Here is a 17,769-nt window from a genome sequence, read left to right as displayed (position 1 = left end):
GTCCAACATGCCCCTGCCCAGTATGAAGTCCCAAACGTCTCTGTCCAGTATGAAGTTCCACACGCCCCTGTCCAGTATGAAGTCCCACACGCCTCTGTCCAATATGAAGTCCAACATGCCCCTGTCCAGTATGAAGTCCCAAACGTCTCTGTCCAGTATGAAGTTCCACACGCCCCTGTCCAGTATGAAGTCCCACACGCCCCTGCCCAGTGTGAAGTCCCACACACCCCTGTCCAGTATGAAGTCCCACACACCCCTGTCCAGTGTGAAGTCCCACACACCCCTGTCCAGTGTGAAGTCCCACACGCCCCTGCCCAGTGTGAAGTCCCACACGCCCCTGCCCAGTGTGAAGTCCCACACACCCCTGTCCAGTGTGAAGTCCCACACACCCCTGTCCAGTGTGAAGTCCCACACGCCCCTGCCCAGTGTGAAGTCCCACACACCCCTGTCCAGTATGAAGTCCCACACACCCCTGTCCAGTATGAAGTCCCACACGCCCCTGCCCAGTATGAAGTCCCACAGTCACTTGTCCAGTATGAAGTCCCACACGCCCCTGTCCAGTGTGAAGTCCCACACGCCTCTGCCCAGTGTGAAGTTCCACAGTCACTTGTCCAGTATGAAGTCCCACACGCCCCTGTCCAGTATGAAGTCCCACACACCCCTGTCCAGTATGAAGTCCCACACACCCCTGTCCAGTATGAAGTCCCACACGCCTCTGTCCAGTATGAAGTCCCACACGCCCCTGTCCAGTATGAAGTCCCACACGCCCCTGTCCAGTATGAAGTCCCACACGCCCCTGTCAAGTATGAAGTCCCACACACCCCTGTCCAGTATGAAGTCCCACACGCCTCTGTCCAGTATGAAGTCCCACACACCCCTGTCCAGTATGAAGTCCCACACACCCCTGTCCAGTATGAAGTCCCACACGCCCCTGTCCAGTATGAAGTCCCACACGCCCCTGTTCAGTATGAAGTCCCACACACCCCTGCCCAGTATGAAGTCCCACACGCCCCTGTCAAGTATGAAGTCACACACGCCTCTGTCCAGTATGAAGTCCCACACGCCCCTGTCAAGTATGAAGTCACACACGCCTCTGTCCAGTATGAAGTCACACACACCCCTGCCCAGTTCGAAGTCCCACATGCCCCTGTCCAGTATGAAGTCCCACAGTCACCTGCCCAGTGTGAAGTCCCACACGCCCCTGTCCAGTATGAAGTCCCACACGCCTCTGTCCAGTATGAAGTCCCACACGCCCCTGTTCAGTATGAAGTCCCACAGTCACCTGCCCAGTGTGAAGTCCCACACGCCCCTGTCCAGTGTGAAGTCCCACACGCCTCTGTTCAGTATGAAGTCCCACACGCCCCTGTCCAGTGTGAAGTCCCACACGCCTCTGCCCAGTGTGAAGTTCCACAGTCACTTGTCCAGTATGAAGTCCCACACGACCCTGTCCAGTATGAAGTCCCACACGACCCTGTCCAGTAGGAAGTCCCACACGCCCCTGTCCAGTATGAAGTCCCACACGCCTCTGTCAAGTTTGAAGTCCCACACGCCTCTGTCCAGTATGAAGTCCCACACGACCCTGTCCAGTATGAAGTCCCACACGCCCCTGTCCAGTATGAAGTCCCACACGCCTCTGTCCAGTATGAAGTCCCACACGCCTCTGTCCAGTATGAAGTCCCACACGCCCCTGTCCAGTATGAAGTCCCACACGCCTCTGTCCAGTATGAAGTCCCACACGCCTCTGTCCAGTATGAAGTCCCACACGCCCCTGTCCAGTATGAAGTCCCACACGCCCCTGTCCAGTATGAAGTCCCACACGCCTCTGTCCAGTTTGAAGTCCCACACGCCTCTGTCCAGTATGAAGTCCCACACGACCCTGTCAAGTATGAAGTCCCACACGCCCCTGTCCAGTTTGAAGTCCCACACGCCTCCGTCCAGTATGAATTTTTTTTTTTTTAAGTCCCACACGACCCTGTCCAGTATGAAGTCCCACACGCCCCTGTCCAGTATGAAGTCCCACACGCCTCTGTCCAGTTTGAAGTCCCACACGCCTCTGTCCAGTATGAAGTCCCACACGACCCTGTCAAGTATGAAGTCCTACATGCTCCTGTCCAGTATGGAGTCCCACACGCCTCTGTCCAGTATGAAGTCCCACAAGCCCCTGTCCAGTATGAAGTCCCACAGTCACCAGCCCAATATGGAGTCCCACACGCCTCTGTCCAGTATGAAGTCCCACACGCCTCTGTCCAGTATAAAGTCCCACACGACCCTGTCCAGTATGAAGTCCCACACGCCCCTGTCCAGTAGGAAGTCCCACACGCCTCTGTCCAGTAGGAAGTCCCACACGCCCCTGTCCAGTATGAAGGCCCACACACCCCTGTCCAGTATGAAGGCCCACACACCCCTGTCCAGTATGAAGGCCCACACACCCCTGTCCAGTATGAAGGCCCACACACCCCTGTCCAGTATGAAGGCCCACACACCCCTGTCCAGTATGAAGGCCCACACACCCCTGTCCAGTATGAAGGCCCACACACCCCTGTCCAGTATGAAGGCCCACACACCCCTGTCCAGTATGAAGGCCCACACACCCCTGTCCAGTATGAAGGCCCACACACCCCTGTCCAGTATGAAGCCCCACACGCCCCTGTCCAGTATGAAGGCCCACACACCCCTGTCCACTTTGAAATCCCACACACCCCTGTCCAGTATGAAGTCCCACACACCCCTGTCCAGTATGAAGCCCCACACGCCCCTGTCCAGTATGAAGGCCCACACACCCCTGTCCAGTATGAAGGCCCACACACCCCTGTCCAGTATGAAGCCCCACACGCCCCTGTCCAGTATGAAGGCCCACACACCCCTGTCCAGTATGAAGCCCCACACGCCCCTGTCCAGTATGAAGGCCCACACACCCCTGTCCAGTATGAAGGCCCACACACCCCTGTCCAGTATGAAGCCCCACACGCCTCTGTCCACTTTGAAGTCCCACACACCCCTGTCCAGTATGTCAACACGTCCTACTCAGTGAGAACATTCAAACATTCAATTAAAATATTACAATTTGTTATTTTCTCCAGTGTGAAAGAGTTTCCTGAAGTTGAGAAACGTGATATTTTCATTGCAGTGGACATTACACTCTGCTCCATAACACCATACAAGTGTTAAGTGTCTGTCCCTCATACACAAACTGTTGACTTTTTTACGTTAGTTCTAAACTGACAAGGCAAAATAATGACAGATGGTCACTTATGGAGTTAATATCGCTTCTTGCCGTTTGTAAATTTCTCATTTAACTCGGCAATCGAGACTGTTCGTTTCGCAAAGTGCCATTTTTGTTACTTCACCAGCGGGAATTACTTCGCTTCCAACAGCGGCTTCGTGCTTTTCAAAATATTTTGTTAAAGTTGATTTTGTATTGTAAAATATTTGAGCGACCTCAAATATATTTCTTTTGTTTATATTTTTTAAAGATTCTGCAAACTCGGAACTACTTTTTAAGTCGTAATTACAAAGGGTGGTGAAACGCCTCTGCCCTTAGATAGGGAGAATTTACGTTTGAATGTGTTACATTTGTAATTGTTGTTTCTCTCAACGCGTGGCGTGAGATGAGAGACACGCCACTCGACAAAATGTTTCCTTTCCCCACTTCACATGTTTCCGGAGGTACATTATCTATCCTCTATGACTTCTTCCCTTTAGAGGGGAGGTCGAGCAGCCAAGTGGTTAAATCGTTCGCTCGTCACGCCTAAGACCCGGGTTCGATTCCCGACATGGGTACAAAGTGTGAAGCCCAATTTTGGTGTCCCCTGCCGTGATATTGCTAGAATATTGCTAAAAACGGCTTAAAACCATACTCACTCACTCACACTTCCCTTAAGAAACCCGTGAAGATATGGGGTAGAATAGATCTTCAGCAACCATGCTTGTCGTAAGAGGCGACTAACGGGATTGGGTGGTCAGGCTCGCTGACTTGGTTGATGCATGTCATCGTGTCCCAATTGTGTGAATCGATGCTCATGATGTCAATCACTGGATTGTCTGGTCCATACTCGATTATTTACAGACCGCCGTCATATGACTGGAATATGGCTGAGTGCGGCAACAACAAACAAACAAATCCAAATGCAAGATTTTATTTTCTAGGATGTAACATTCTCGATAAATAGTACTAAAGTCTGATAACTGATGAAGGATGATTCATTTCCCGCTGCCGCACTACATCCCACGAAGGTCCGGGTGTGTGGAGCTGTATAAAGTGGCGGCAACCCTTGCACAGCACATTCCCGCCATTTCCAAGCAGGAAGTGACAGTCGAGCTTGAAGCTTAACCCTGGTGTTAGGTAAGTGCTAGTCTTACAATTGTATTTTGTAATTTAGCATATTTTTCTGGCATGAAAAGGTCAAATAGATTAGACAAATGTTGTCCAGCTTAAAATGCCCTTTCCATAAACATGTATACATGCAGTAGACAATGGGGCCAATATCAGTGAGTGAGTTGGGTTTAACGCCGCTTTTAACATTATTCCAGTTATATCGCGGCGTGTCAGTTTAATGTGGGAGGAAAGCCCAAAGTGATGCGGGTCTCAGACGTTTACCACTTCGGTGAAACCCACGAGCACGGGTATGGTGCTGACAAACCTAGAAACATAATCGGGGCGAACCGGGATTCGAACCCTCTATCATAGGTTTCTGGCGTGCCCAAGGGACGCATCTCTGCACAGCGAATCGTGGCGCCTTAGACGGCTGGGTCACCCGTGCCCCCAGGGCCAATATTAAACTTCCATGGAAATAGTAACATTAATATTTAAAAAAATGAACTATAACTGTGATAAATGTTATATACCAATCATCTGGAATGTTATGAATAACAGTACGAGATGTCAGTTAGAAAGGTTGTTGATAAAATCGCATTGTTGACACACAAAAACCTGTTTCATTGGCATTACGTGAGTGAGTGAGTTGGGTTTAACGCCGCTTTTAACAGTATTCCAGTTATATCGCGGCGTGTCAGTTTAATGTGGGAGGAAAGCCCAAAGTGATGCAGGTCTCAGACGTTTACCACTTCGGTGAAACCCACGAGCACGGGTATGGTGCTGACAAACCTAGAAACATAATCGGGGCGAACCGGGACTCGCACCCACAATCATAGGTTTCTGGCGTGCCCAAGGGACGCAACTCTGCACAACGAATTGCGTCGCCTTAGACGACTGGGCCACCCGTACCCGTTTTTCCCGCAGATACCATTTTGATATTCTTACAATATATTGCGTTTAATTGCGTATTGCTGTAACTGACGTTTTCTATTTGAAGATCCTGTGCGTCCTGTCTCTTTTGTTAATGTTACGCACTGTTTGAAAAGTTTGATAGCAGATAGGCTATTTTATAAGCATAGTCTCCTAATTCATATATATCACCAGTATCGCCCATGTGCCTCAATACAAGACGTGTCATGAATGGAATCTGGTCACTTGCAGGCAGAAAAACATTCCTAAATTGGCTTTGTATGGATTGCTTAAAGTCGTCAGATGTGACGTTTTGTTATTCTCAGTTCGGAGAGTTCTGCAAACGTTTTGGGAGTTTAAATTGATGGTGGAGTTCAGGTTGATATGCTCATGAAATGCCGCAGAGAGGAGAGGCCTGTTGCTTTTCTATCCTAGGGACTGCCGGAGGTTACAAGTATTTCTCAAAAATAAGGTCGTCTCGGAATTCCCCGGGTAAATCCCTAGAAATAGTCAAAACACGAGTTTAACACTAGTTTCTAGTACCACTGAGGTAACACCCTAAATATGTCGAAATGTATTTGCAATTTGGGGAAATATTCCGCACTTCGGCCAGCTTTCTTTTTTTAACACCCTGTCTGCTATTTTCTCCGGCGGGTATTGATATTTCGACCAAGGATCTGTTCTTTCCGCAGATACCATACTGTAAGGGGTTTTCGCCACTGGTCTTGAAGTATGAGGGGTTAATGCTAGACAGTTAGAAATCAACGCAACATTTACTATTTATATAACTTCAAATGACTATAAAGTCATTAATTTCGTGGTTAGTGTATTTTAGTGACACTGTCGAATGCACATTTCTAAGAGCTTTCCATATGTCTAAAACACATAGGGGCGGCCGGGTAGCCTAGTGGTTAAAGCGTTCGTTGTGGAATATTGCTAAAAGCGGCGTAAAACCATACTCACTCACTCACTCTAAAACACATAGCATGGTTTTCAAAGAGGGTCACGTGTCCAGTCCCTAAAGCGTTATGGTCGGAAATGACGGTTACTTTTGTATGGAGACTAGATATCTATTTCAGCCATATATATTGCTTAGTCCCGTCCAGGATTCGAACCCACACTGTCAGATTGAGGCACCTAATCGCCAGCACCCAATGTCAGCGATCTAACCCATTCAGCCACCGAGGCTTCCTCAAAATGAAAGTCCGACGACTGGTAGTCTAGATCACGTACTTTGTGCACCCCTCAGACAAGAGTTAATTCGTACGGCTTCCATGACCGAAAGTTGCCACTCAATGCCATTTACAAAGCGGTCAAACGTAACAAGTGCTATATTTGGGAAAACACTTTCGAATCCCGGACGGGACTAAACCCTAAAAAGTACGAGAATCTGTTAGTTAAGAAGAAAATGTTAAGCAAATATAACACTTGTTAAATTTTAATCCGGTTTTCCAGGAAAAGTTTCAAGCAACACAGAAACAATGCAGCGTGTGTTTGGAGTGATGATGCTCACTGCCCAGTTGTTGACCCTGGGACGCACTCAAGGTAAGAGAAACAGTATTTGATGGCTACATTGACAGACACACATCACCGCCACACACGACACCAACAGACACACATCACCGCCACACACCACAGTGACAGACACATATCACAGCCACACACCACACTGACAGACGCACTCAAGGTAAGAGAAACAGTATTTGATGGCTACATTGACAGACACACATCACCGCCACACACGACACCAACAGACACACATCACTGCCACACACCACATTGACAGACACACATCACCGCCACACACGACACCAACAGACACACACCACTGCCACACACCTCACTAGCAGACACACCTCACCACCACACACCACACTAAGAGGCACACATCACCGCCACACACCACACTGACAGACACACCTCACCACCACACACCTCACTAAGAGGCACACATCACCGCCACACACCACACTGACAGACACACCTCACCGCCACACACCACACTAACAGACACACCTCACCGCCACACACAACACTGACAGACACACCTCACCGCCACACACAACACTAACAGACACACCTCACCGCCACACACCACACTGACAGACAAACCTCACCGCCACACACAACGCTAACAGACACACCTCACCGCCACACACAACACTAACAGACACACATCACCGCCACACACCACACTGACAGACACACCTCACCGCCACACACAACACTAACAGACACATATCACAGCCACACACCACACTGACAGACACACATCACCACCACTAACCACTGTAACAGACGCACATCAACGCCACACAAAACACTAACAGACACACATCACCGCCACACACCACACTGACAGACACACATCACCACCACTAACATCACTGACAGACACACATCACCGCCACACACCACACTGACAGAAACACCTCACCGCCAAACACCACACTGACAGACACACCTCAACGCTTCACACCATACTTAGAGACACACCCCACCACACACCATATTGACAGACACACATCACCACCACTAACCACATTTACAGACACACTTCGCCACCACACACCATATTGACAGACACGCATCACCACCACACACCACACCAACAGACACACATCACCACCACTAACCACATTTACAGACACACTTCGCCACCACACACCATATTGACAGACACGCCTCACCGCCACACACCACACTGACAGACACACATCACCGCAACACACCACACTGACAGACACACATCACCGCCACACACAACATTGACAGACACGCCACACCGCCACACACAACCCTAACAGACACACCTTACCACCACACACCACACTGACAGACACACCTCACCGCCACACACCACACTCACAGACACACATCACCGCCACACACAACACTAACAGACACACATCACCGCCACACACCACACTGACAGACACACATTACCACAACACACCACACTGACAGACACACCTCACCGCCACACACCATATTGACAGACACACATCATTACCACACACCATACTGACAGACACACCTCACCGCCGCATACCACACTGACAGATACACATCACCGCCACACCCCACACTAATAGACACACCTCACCGCCACACACAACACTAATAGACACACATTACCACAACACACCACACTGACAGACACGCCTCACCGCCACACACCATATTGACAGACACGCCTCACCGCCACACACTACACTGACAGACACACTTCACCACAACACACCATACAAATAGACACACCTCACCGCCACACACAACACTAATAGACACACATTACCACAACACACCACGCTGACAGACACACCTCACCGCCACACACCACACTGACAGACACGCCTCACCGCCACACACAACACTAACAGACACACATCACCGCCACACAAAACCCTAACAGACACACCTCACCACCACACACAACGCTAACAGACACACCTCACCACCACACACAACGCTAACAGACACACCTCACCACCACACACAACGCTAACAGACACACCTCACCACCACACACAACGCTAACAGACACACCTCACCACCACACACCACACTGACAGACACACATCACCGCCACAAACCCTATTACAGACACACCTCACCGCCACACACAATTTAACAGACACACCTCACCACCACACACAACGCTAACAGACACACCTCACCACCACACACAACGCTAACAGACACACCTCACAACCACACACAACGCTAACAGACACACCTCACCACCACACACAACGCTAACAGACACACCTCACCACCACACACCACACTGACAGACACACATCACCACCACACACAACGCTAACAGACACACCTCACCACCACACACAACGCTAACAGACACACCTCACCACCACACACAACGCTAACAGACACACCTCACCACCACACACAACGCTAACAGACACACATCACCACCACACACAACGCTAACAGACACACCTCACCACCACACACAACGCTAACAGACACACCTCACCACCCCACACAACGCTAACAGACACACCTCACCACCACACACCACACTGACAGACACACATCACCACCACACACAACGCTAACAGACACACCTCACCACCACACACAACGCTAACAGACACACCTCACCACCACACACAACGCTAACAGACACACCTCACCACCACACACCACACTGACAGACACACATCACCGCCACAAACCACACTAACAGACACACTTCGCCACCACACACCATATTGACAGACACACCTCACCACCACACACCACACTGACAGGCACACATCAGCGCCACAAACCACACTAACAGACACACCTCACCGCCACACACAATTTAACAGACACACCTCACCGCCACACACAATTTAACAGACACACCTCACCACCACACACAACGCTAACAGACACACCTCACCACCACACACAACGCTAACAGACACACCTTACCACCACACACAACGCTTACAGACACACCTCACCACCACACACAACGCTAACAGACACACCTCACCACCACACACCACACTGACAGACACACATCGCCGCCACAAACCACACTGACAGACACACATCACCGCCACACACCACACTGACAGACGCACATCACCACCACACACAACGCTAACAGACACACCTCACCACCACACACAACGCTAACAGACACACCTCACCACCACACACAACGCTAACAGACACACCTCACCACCACACACCACACTGACAGGCACACATCAGCGCCACAAACCACACTAACAGACACACCTCACCGCCACACACAATTTAACAGACACACCTCACCGCCACACACAATTTAACAGACACACCTCACCACCACACACAACGCTAACAGACACACCTCACCACCACACACAACGCTAACAGACACACCTTACCACCACACACAACGCTTACAGACACACCTCACCACCACACACAACGCTAACAGACACACCTCACCACCACACACCACACTGACAGACACACATCGCCGCCACAAACCACACTGACAGACACACATCACCGCCACACACCACACTGACAGACGCACATCACCACCACACACCACACTAACAGATACACCTCACCGCCACACATCACTCTAACAGACACACCTCACAGCCACACACCACACTGACAGACACACCTCACCGCCACACACAACACTAACAGACACACCTCACCGCCACACACCACACTGACAGACACACCTCACCACCACACTCAACACTGACAGACACCTCACCGCCACACACCATACTTAGAGACACACCTCACCGCCACACACAACGCTAACAGACACACCTTACCACCACAAGCCACACTAACAGACACACCTCACTACCACACACAACACTAACAGACTAACCTCGCCAACACACACAACACTAACAGACACACCTCACCACCACACACAAAACTAACAGACACACCTCACCGCCACACACCACACTGACAGAAACACCTCACCACCACACACAACACTAACAGACACATATCACCGCCACACACCACACTAACGGTCACACCTCACCACGACACACAACGCTAACAGACACACCTCACCACCCCACACAACACTAACAGACACACCTCACTACCACACACCATATTAACACACACACATCATCACACCACACCACACTAACAGACACACATCACAGCTACACACTAACAGACACACATCACACCCACACACTGACAGACACGCATCACAGCTACACACTAACAGACACACATCACAGCTACACACTGGCAGACACGCATCACACCCACACACTGACAGACACGCATCACAGCTACACACTGACAGACACGCATCACAGCTACACACTGACAGACACACATCACAGCTACACACTGATAGACACACATCACAGTTACACACTGACAGACACACATCACACCCACACACTGACAGACACGCATCACACTCACACACTGACAGACACGCATCACAGCTACACACTGACAGACACACATCACCACAACACACTCATAGACACACATCACAGTTACACACTGACAGACACACATCACACCCACACACTGACATACACGCATCACACTCACACACTGACAGACACGCATCACAGCTACACACTGACAGACACACATCACAGTTACACACTGACAGACACACATCACACCCACACACTGACAGACACGCATCACAGCTACACACTAACAGACACACATCACAGCTACACACTGACAGACACACATCACATCTACACACTAATAGGCACTTCACATCACTCATCACTAGACACACAGCACTACCACACACCCATATGAAAAAGAGCAATCGTTAAACGAAATAGGATTTAAAACGTATACTTCTAATACGTCTAGCTATCGTGATACAAATTTCCATCTGTCGGCTAGCGTTAAGTAGATATCACGTTGTAATGTTCATCGTATTGAAGTGAATTTCATGTCCACATTCCCTGAACATAGTCTCACAAGTGTTGGGTCCGGCTTGACCCGGGCTGTCAAAATCAAATTAAACCTCACAGATGTATCATCAAATGTATTTACATCTATAGACTGGTGATATATCTACCTATTTACCAATTTATATTGTCTCAGATCGCGGTATTTAAATAAACCACGGTGCTCAAAGTGAACCCTTTTCCCCTCTACATTCTCAACATAGTCTCTGTCAGAAGTGTCTGATCTGTGTTCGGTCCGACTGTGTCCGGGCTGTCAAAATCAGCGGACATTACTCATCTTCCCGGGTCAAGGGAGTTAACTGACTGTAAAAGTCCAGTTTCCACCCTTACCGAACAAGGAATTTCTGGGATCGATCGTGGCTCCACCAGTGGCTCTTCTACATGTATGTCCCTCCTATTATTGACCAATCAGTTTCCACCTTTCATATCATTAAATATCATTTGCTTTAAAACAAAATGGCTGCGCCCTGCGAAGACGATCTGATCGATAATCAAAATCTACATTGCAATAAGACAGGTCTTACTTTGCGAAGTGCATCTGATCACGAGAGCACCTTGATTAAAAACATGAGAAGATTTGCAAAATATTTGTGGACGCCGAGTCGGCGTTCCACGTGCTTTGCAAATCGTGCCATCAACTGAAATCTGCACGGCAGTTTACGAACCGGATGTTGATTTCGTTAAACGATTTTGATTGGACCATGCAACGACTCGTTGGTAAAATAATACTCAATAATTCCAGCTTAGTTCGGCAAGGGTGGAAACTGGACTTACATAATCAGTTAACACCCTTGACTCGGGAAGATGCACCAAACAACCTAAACATACCAACACAGGTAGGTGGAAGGAAGTAACGCAGTATCACATGGGTATGTTTAAGACCAGTAATATAAAGTAACAGACACACATCACCACCCACTACACCATACACCACATCCACCATTTACCACCACATCCACACAACACCTCCGCCAAACACGACGATTACCACCTCCACCAAACACCACCACCTCCACTATACACCACCACCTCCACCATACACCACCACCACCTCCACCATACACCACCACCTCCACCATACACCACCACCTCCACCATACACCACCACCACCTCCTCCATACACCACCACCTCCACCATACACCACCACCTCCACCATACACCACCACCACCACCATACACCACCTCCACCATACACCACCACCACCACCATACACCACCACCACCACCATACACCACCTCCACGATACACCACCACCACCACCATACACCACCACCACCACCATACACCACCTCCACCATACACCACCACCACCACCATACACCACCTCCACCATACACCACCGCCACCACAAAACACCACCTCCACCATACACCACCACCTCCACCACCACCACCTACACCGTACACCACCAGCTCCACCATACACCACCACCTCCACCATACACCACCACCTACAACATACACCACCACCTCCACCATACACCACCACCTCCACCATACAACCCCACCTCCACCATACACCACCACCTCCACCATACACCACCACCTCCACCATACACCACCACCTCCACCATACACCATCACCTCCACCATACACCACCACCACCCATACACCACAACCACCTACACTATACACCACGACCTCCATCATACACCACCACCTCCACCATACACCACCACCTCCACCAAATACAACCACCTCCACCATACACCACCACCTCTAGTATACACCACCACCACAACCTACACCATACACCACCACCTCCACCATCATCACCTCCACCATACACCACCGAAACCACCATACACCACCACCTCCACCATACACCCCCAACACCACCAACACCATACACCACCACCTCTACCATACACCAACACCATACACCACCACCTCTAGTGTACACCACCAACACCACCTCCACCATACACCACCGACTCCACCATAATCCACCACCTCCACCAAACACCACCAACACCACCTCCACCATACACCACCACTCCAACAACCACCACAAACCCCACAATTAACCACCACCTCTAGTATACACCACCAACACCACCAATACACCACCACCCACTACACCATACACAACCACCTACACCATCACCACCTCCACCATACACCACCACCTCCACCATACATCACCACCTCCACCATACACCACCACCTCAACCATACACCACCACCTCCATCATACACCATCACCTCCACCATTCACCACTACGTCCATCATACACCACCACCTCCACCTTACACCACTACCTCCACCACCACCATCTACACCATACACCACCATCACCTCCAACATACACCACCACCTCCACCATACACCATCACCTTCACCATACACCACCACCTCCACCACCACCACCTCCACCATTCACCACCATCACCTCCACCATACACCAACACCTCCACCATACACCACCACCACCCATACACCACAACCACCTACACTATACACCACGACCTCCATCATACACCACCACCTCCACCATACACCACCACCTCCACCAAATACAACCACCTCCACCATACACCACCACCACCACCATAAACCACCACCTCCACCATACACCACCACCTCCACCATCACCACCTCCACCATACAACCCCACATCAACCATACACCACCACCTCAACCATACACCACCACCTCAACCATCACTACCTCAACCATACACCACCACCACCACCATACACCACCTCCACCATACACCTCCACCACCACCACATCCACCATAAACCAGCACCTCTAGTATACACCACCACCACCTAACAACACCTCGGCCAAACACGATTACCACCTCCACAATAAACCACCACCACCTCCGCCATACACCACCTCCGCCATACACCACCACCTCCACCATCACCACCTCCACCATACAGCACAACCTCAAGTAAACACCACAACTTCCACCATACACCACCACCTCCACCATACACCACCACCTCCACCATACACCATCACCTCCACCATACACCACCACCACCCATACACCACCACCACCTACACTATACACCACGACCTCCACCATACACCACCACCTCCACCATACACCACCACCTCCACCAAATACCACCACCTCCACCATACACCACCACCTCTAGTATACACCACCACCACAACCTACACCATACACCACCACCTCCACCATCATCACCTCCACCATACACCACCGAAACCACCATACACCACCACCTCCACCATACACCCCCAACACCACCAACACCATACACCAACACCTCCAACATACACCAACACCATACACCACCACCTCTAGTGTACACCACCAACACCACCTCCACCATACACCACCGACTCCACCATACACCACCACCTCCACCATACACCACCAACACCATCTCCACCAAACACCACCACTCCACCAGCCACCACCACCTCCACAATAAACCACCACCTCTAGTATACACCACCACCACCAGCATACACCACCACCTCTATTATACACCACCACCACCACCTACACCATACACCACCACCTCCACCATACACCACCACCACCTCCACCGTACACCACCATCTCCACCATACACCACCACCTCTAGTATACACCACCACCGCCACCTACACCCTACACCACCACCTCCACCATACACCACCACCACCTCCACCATACACCACCACCACCTCCACCGTACACAACCATCTCCACCATACATCACCACCTCTAGTATACACCACCACCACCACCTACACCCTACACCACCACCTCCACCATACACCACCACCACCTCCACCATACACCACCACCTCCACCATACACCACCAACACCATCTCCACCAAACACCACCACTCCACCAGCCACGACCACCTCCACAATAAACCACCACCTCTAGTATACACCACCACCACCACCACCACCACCACCAATACACCACCACCCACTACACCATACACAACTACCCAACACCATCACCACCTCCACCATACATCACCACCTCCACCATACATCACCACCTCCACCACCTCCACCATACACCACCACCTCCAGCATACACCACCACCTCTAGTATACACCACCACCACCACCTACACCATACACCACCACCTCCACCATACACCACCACCACCTCCACCGTACACCACCATCTCCACCATACACCACCACCTCTAGTATACACCACCACCACCACCTACACCCTACACCACCACCTCCACCATACACCACCACCACCTCCACCGTACACCACCATCTCCACCATACACCACCACCTCTAGTATACACCACCACCACCACCTACACCCTACACCACCACCTCCACCATACACCACCACCACCTCCACCATACACCACCACCACCTCAACCGTACACCACCATCTCCACCATACACCACCACCACCATACAACACCAACACCACCATACACCACCTCCACCACACATCACCACCTCCACCATACACCGCCTACACCATACACTATCACCTCCACCATACACCAACCTCATCGCACACCACCACCACCTCCACCATACACCATCACCACCTCCACAATACACCACCACCTCCACCATACATCACCACCTCTAGTATACACCACCACCACGACCACCTAAAAAACCACCACCTCCACCATACACCACCACCACCTCAACCATACACCACCACAATCTACACCATACACCACCACCTCCACCATACATCACCACCTCTAGTATACACCACCACCACCACCTATACACCACCACCTCCACCATACACCACCACCACCTCCACCTTACACCACCACCTCTAGTATACACCACCACCTCTAGTATACACCACCACCTCCATCATACACCAACACCACCTCCATCGTACACCACCACCTCTAGTATACACCACCGACTCCACCATACACCACCACCTCCACCATACACCATCACCTCCACCATACACCATACACGGTCACCTCCACCATACACCACCACCTCTAGTATACACCACCACCACCACCTCTACCATACACCACCACCACCTCCACCATACACCACCAGCACCCATACACCATCTCCACCAGACGCCACCACCATCCCTACCATGCACCACCACCACCTCCACCATACACCACCACATCCACCATACACCACCACCACCCATACACCACCACCATCTCTACCATACACCACCACCACATCCACCATACACCACCACCTCTAGTATACACCACCACCACCCATACACCACCACCATCTCTACCATTCACCACCACCTCCACCATACACCACCACCATCTCTACCATACACCACCACCTCCACCATACACCACCACCTCTAGTATACACCACCACCTCCACCATACACCACGACCTCAACCATACATCACCACCTCTAGAATACACCACCACCACCTCCACCATACACCACCACCATCTCTACCATACACCACCACCTCCACCATACACCACCACCACCTCCACCATACACCACCACCACCTCCACCGTACACCACCATCTCCACCATACATCACCACCTCTAGTATACACCACCACCACCACCTACACCCTACACCACCACCTCCACCATACACCACCACCACCTCCACCATACACCATCACCTCCACCATACACCACCAACACCATCTCCACCAAAAACCACCACTCCACCAGCCACGACCACCTCCACAATAAACCACCACCTCTAGTATACACCACCACCACCACCAATACACCACCACCCACTACACCATACACAACTACCCAACACCATCACCACCTCCACCATACATCACCACCTCCACCATACATCACCACCTCCACCACCTCCACCATACACCACCACCTCCAGCATACACCACCACCTCTAGTATACACCACCACCACCACCTACACCATACACCACCACCTCCACCATACACCACCACCACCTCCACCGTACACCACCATCTCCACCATACACCACCACCTCTAGTATACACCACCACCACCACCTACACCCTACACCACCACCTCCACCATACACCACCACCACCTCCACCCTACACCACCACCACCTCCACCGTACACCACCATCTCCACCATACACCACCACCTCAAGTATACACCACCACCACCACCTACACCCTACACCACCACCTCCACCA

General features: G+C 50.9%; 2 protein-coding genes across 2 annotated transcripts in view; both read left to right on the top strand.

The window, feature by feature from the left end:
- The first annotated feature begins 1,345 nt into the window (after nt 1-1,345).
- On the top strand, nt 1,346-3,031 carry LOC125379953 (coagulation factor V-like). Its single transcript, XM_048395868.1, has one exon. The coding sequence runs from the start codon at nt 1,346-1,348 to the stop codon at nt 3,029-3,031; it is 1,686 nt and encodes a 561-aa protein (XP_048251825.1).
- A 1,183-nt stretch (nt 3,032-4,214) lies between these two features.
- LOC124140220 (von Willebrand factor D and EGF domain-containing protein-like) overlaps nt 4,215-17,769 on the top strand; it is a 78,067-nt gene continuing 64,512 nt past the window's right edge. Inside the window, exons 1-2 of the mRNA XM_046507663.2 lie at nt 4,215-4,342; nt 6,680-6,769. Of these exons, the coding sequence (XP_046363619.2) occupies nt 6,706-6,769 (64 nt within the window). The 5' untranslated portion in view covers nt 4,215-4,342; nt 6,680-6,705. The remainder of the gene's footprint in view (nt 4,343-6,679; nt 6,770-17,769) is intronic.

The sequence above is a fragment of the Haliotis rufescens genome, unplaced genomic scaffold (genome assembly GCF_023055435.1).
Source record: "Haliotis rufescens isolate VD_foot unplaced genomic scaffold, xgHalRufe1.0.p SCAF_15, whole genome shotgun sequence".
Taxonomy (NCBI): domain Eukaryota; kingdom Metazoa; phylum Mollusca; class Gastropoda; order Lepetellida; family Haliotidae; genus Haliotis; species Haliotis rufescens.
This window is presented reverse-complemented; position numbering and strand designations above follow the sequence as displayed.

What these genes read in the sequence shown, in the direction of transcription:
- LOC125379953 (XM_048395868.1), top strand. Translation starts at nt 1,346, where the DNA reads ATGAAGTCCCACACGCCCCTGTCCAGTGTGAAGTCCCACACGCCTCTG.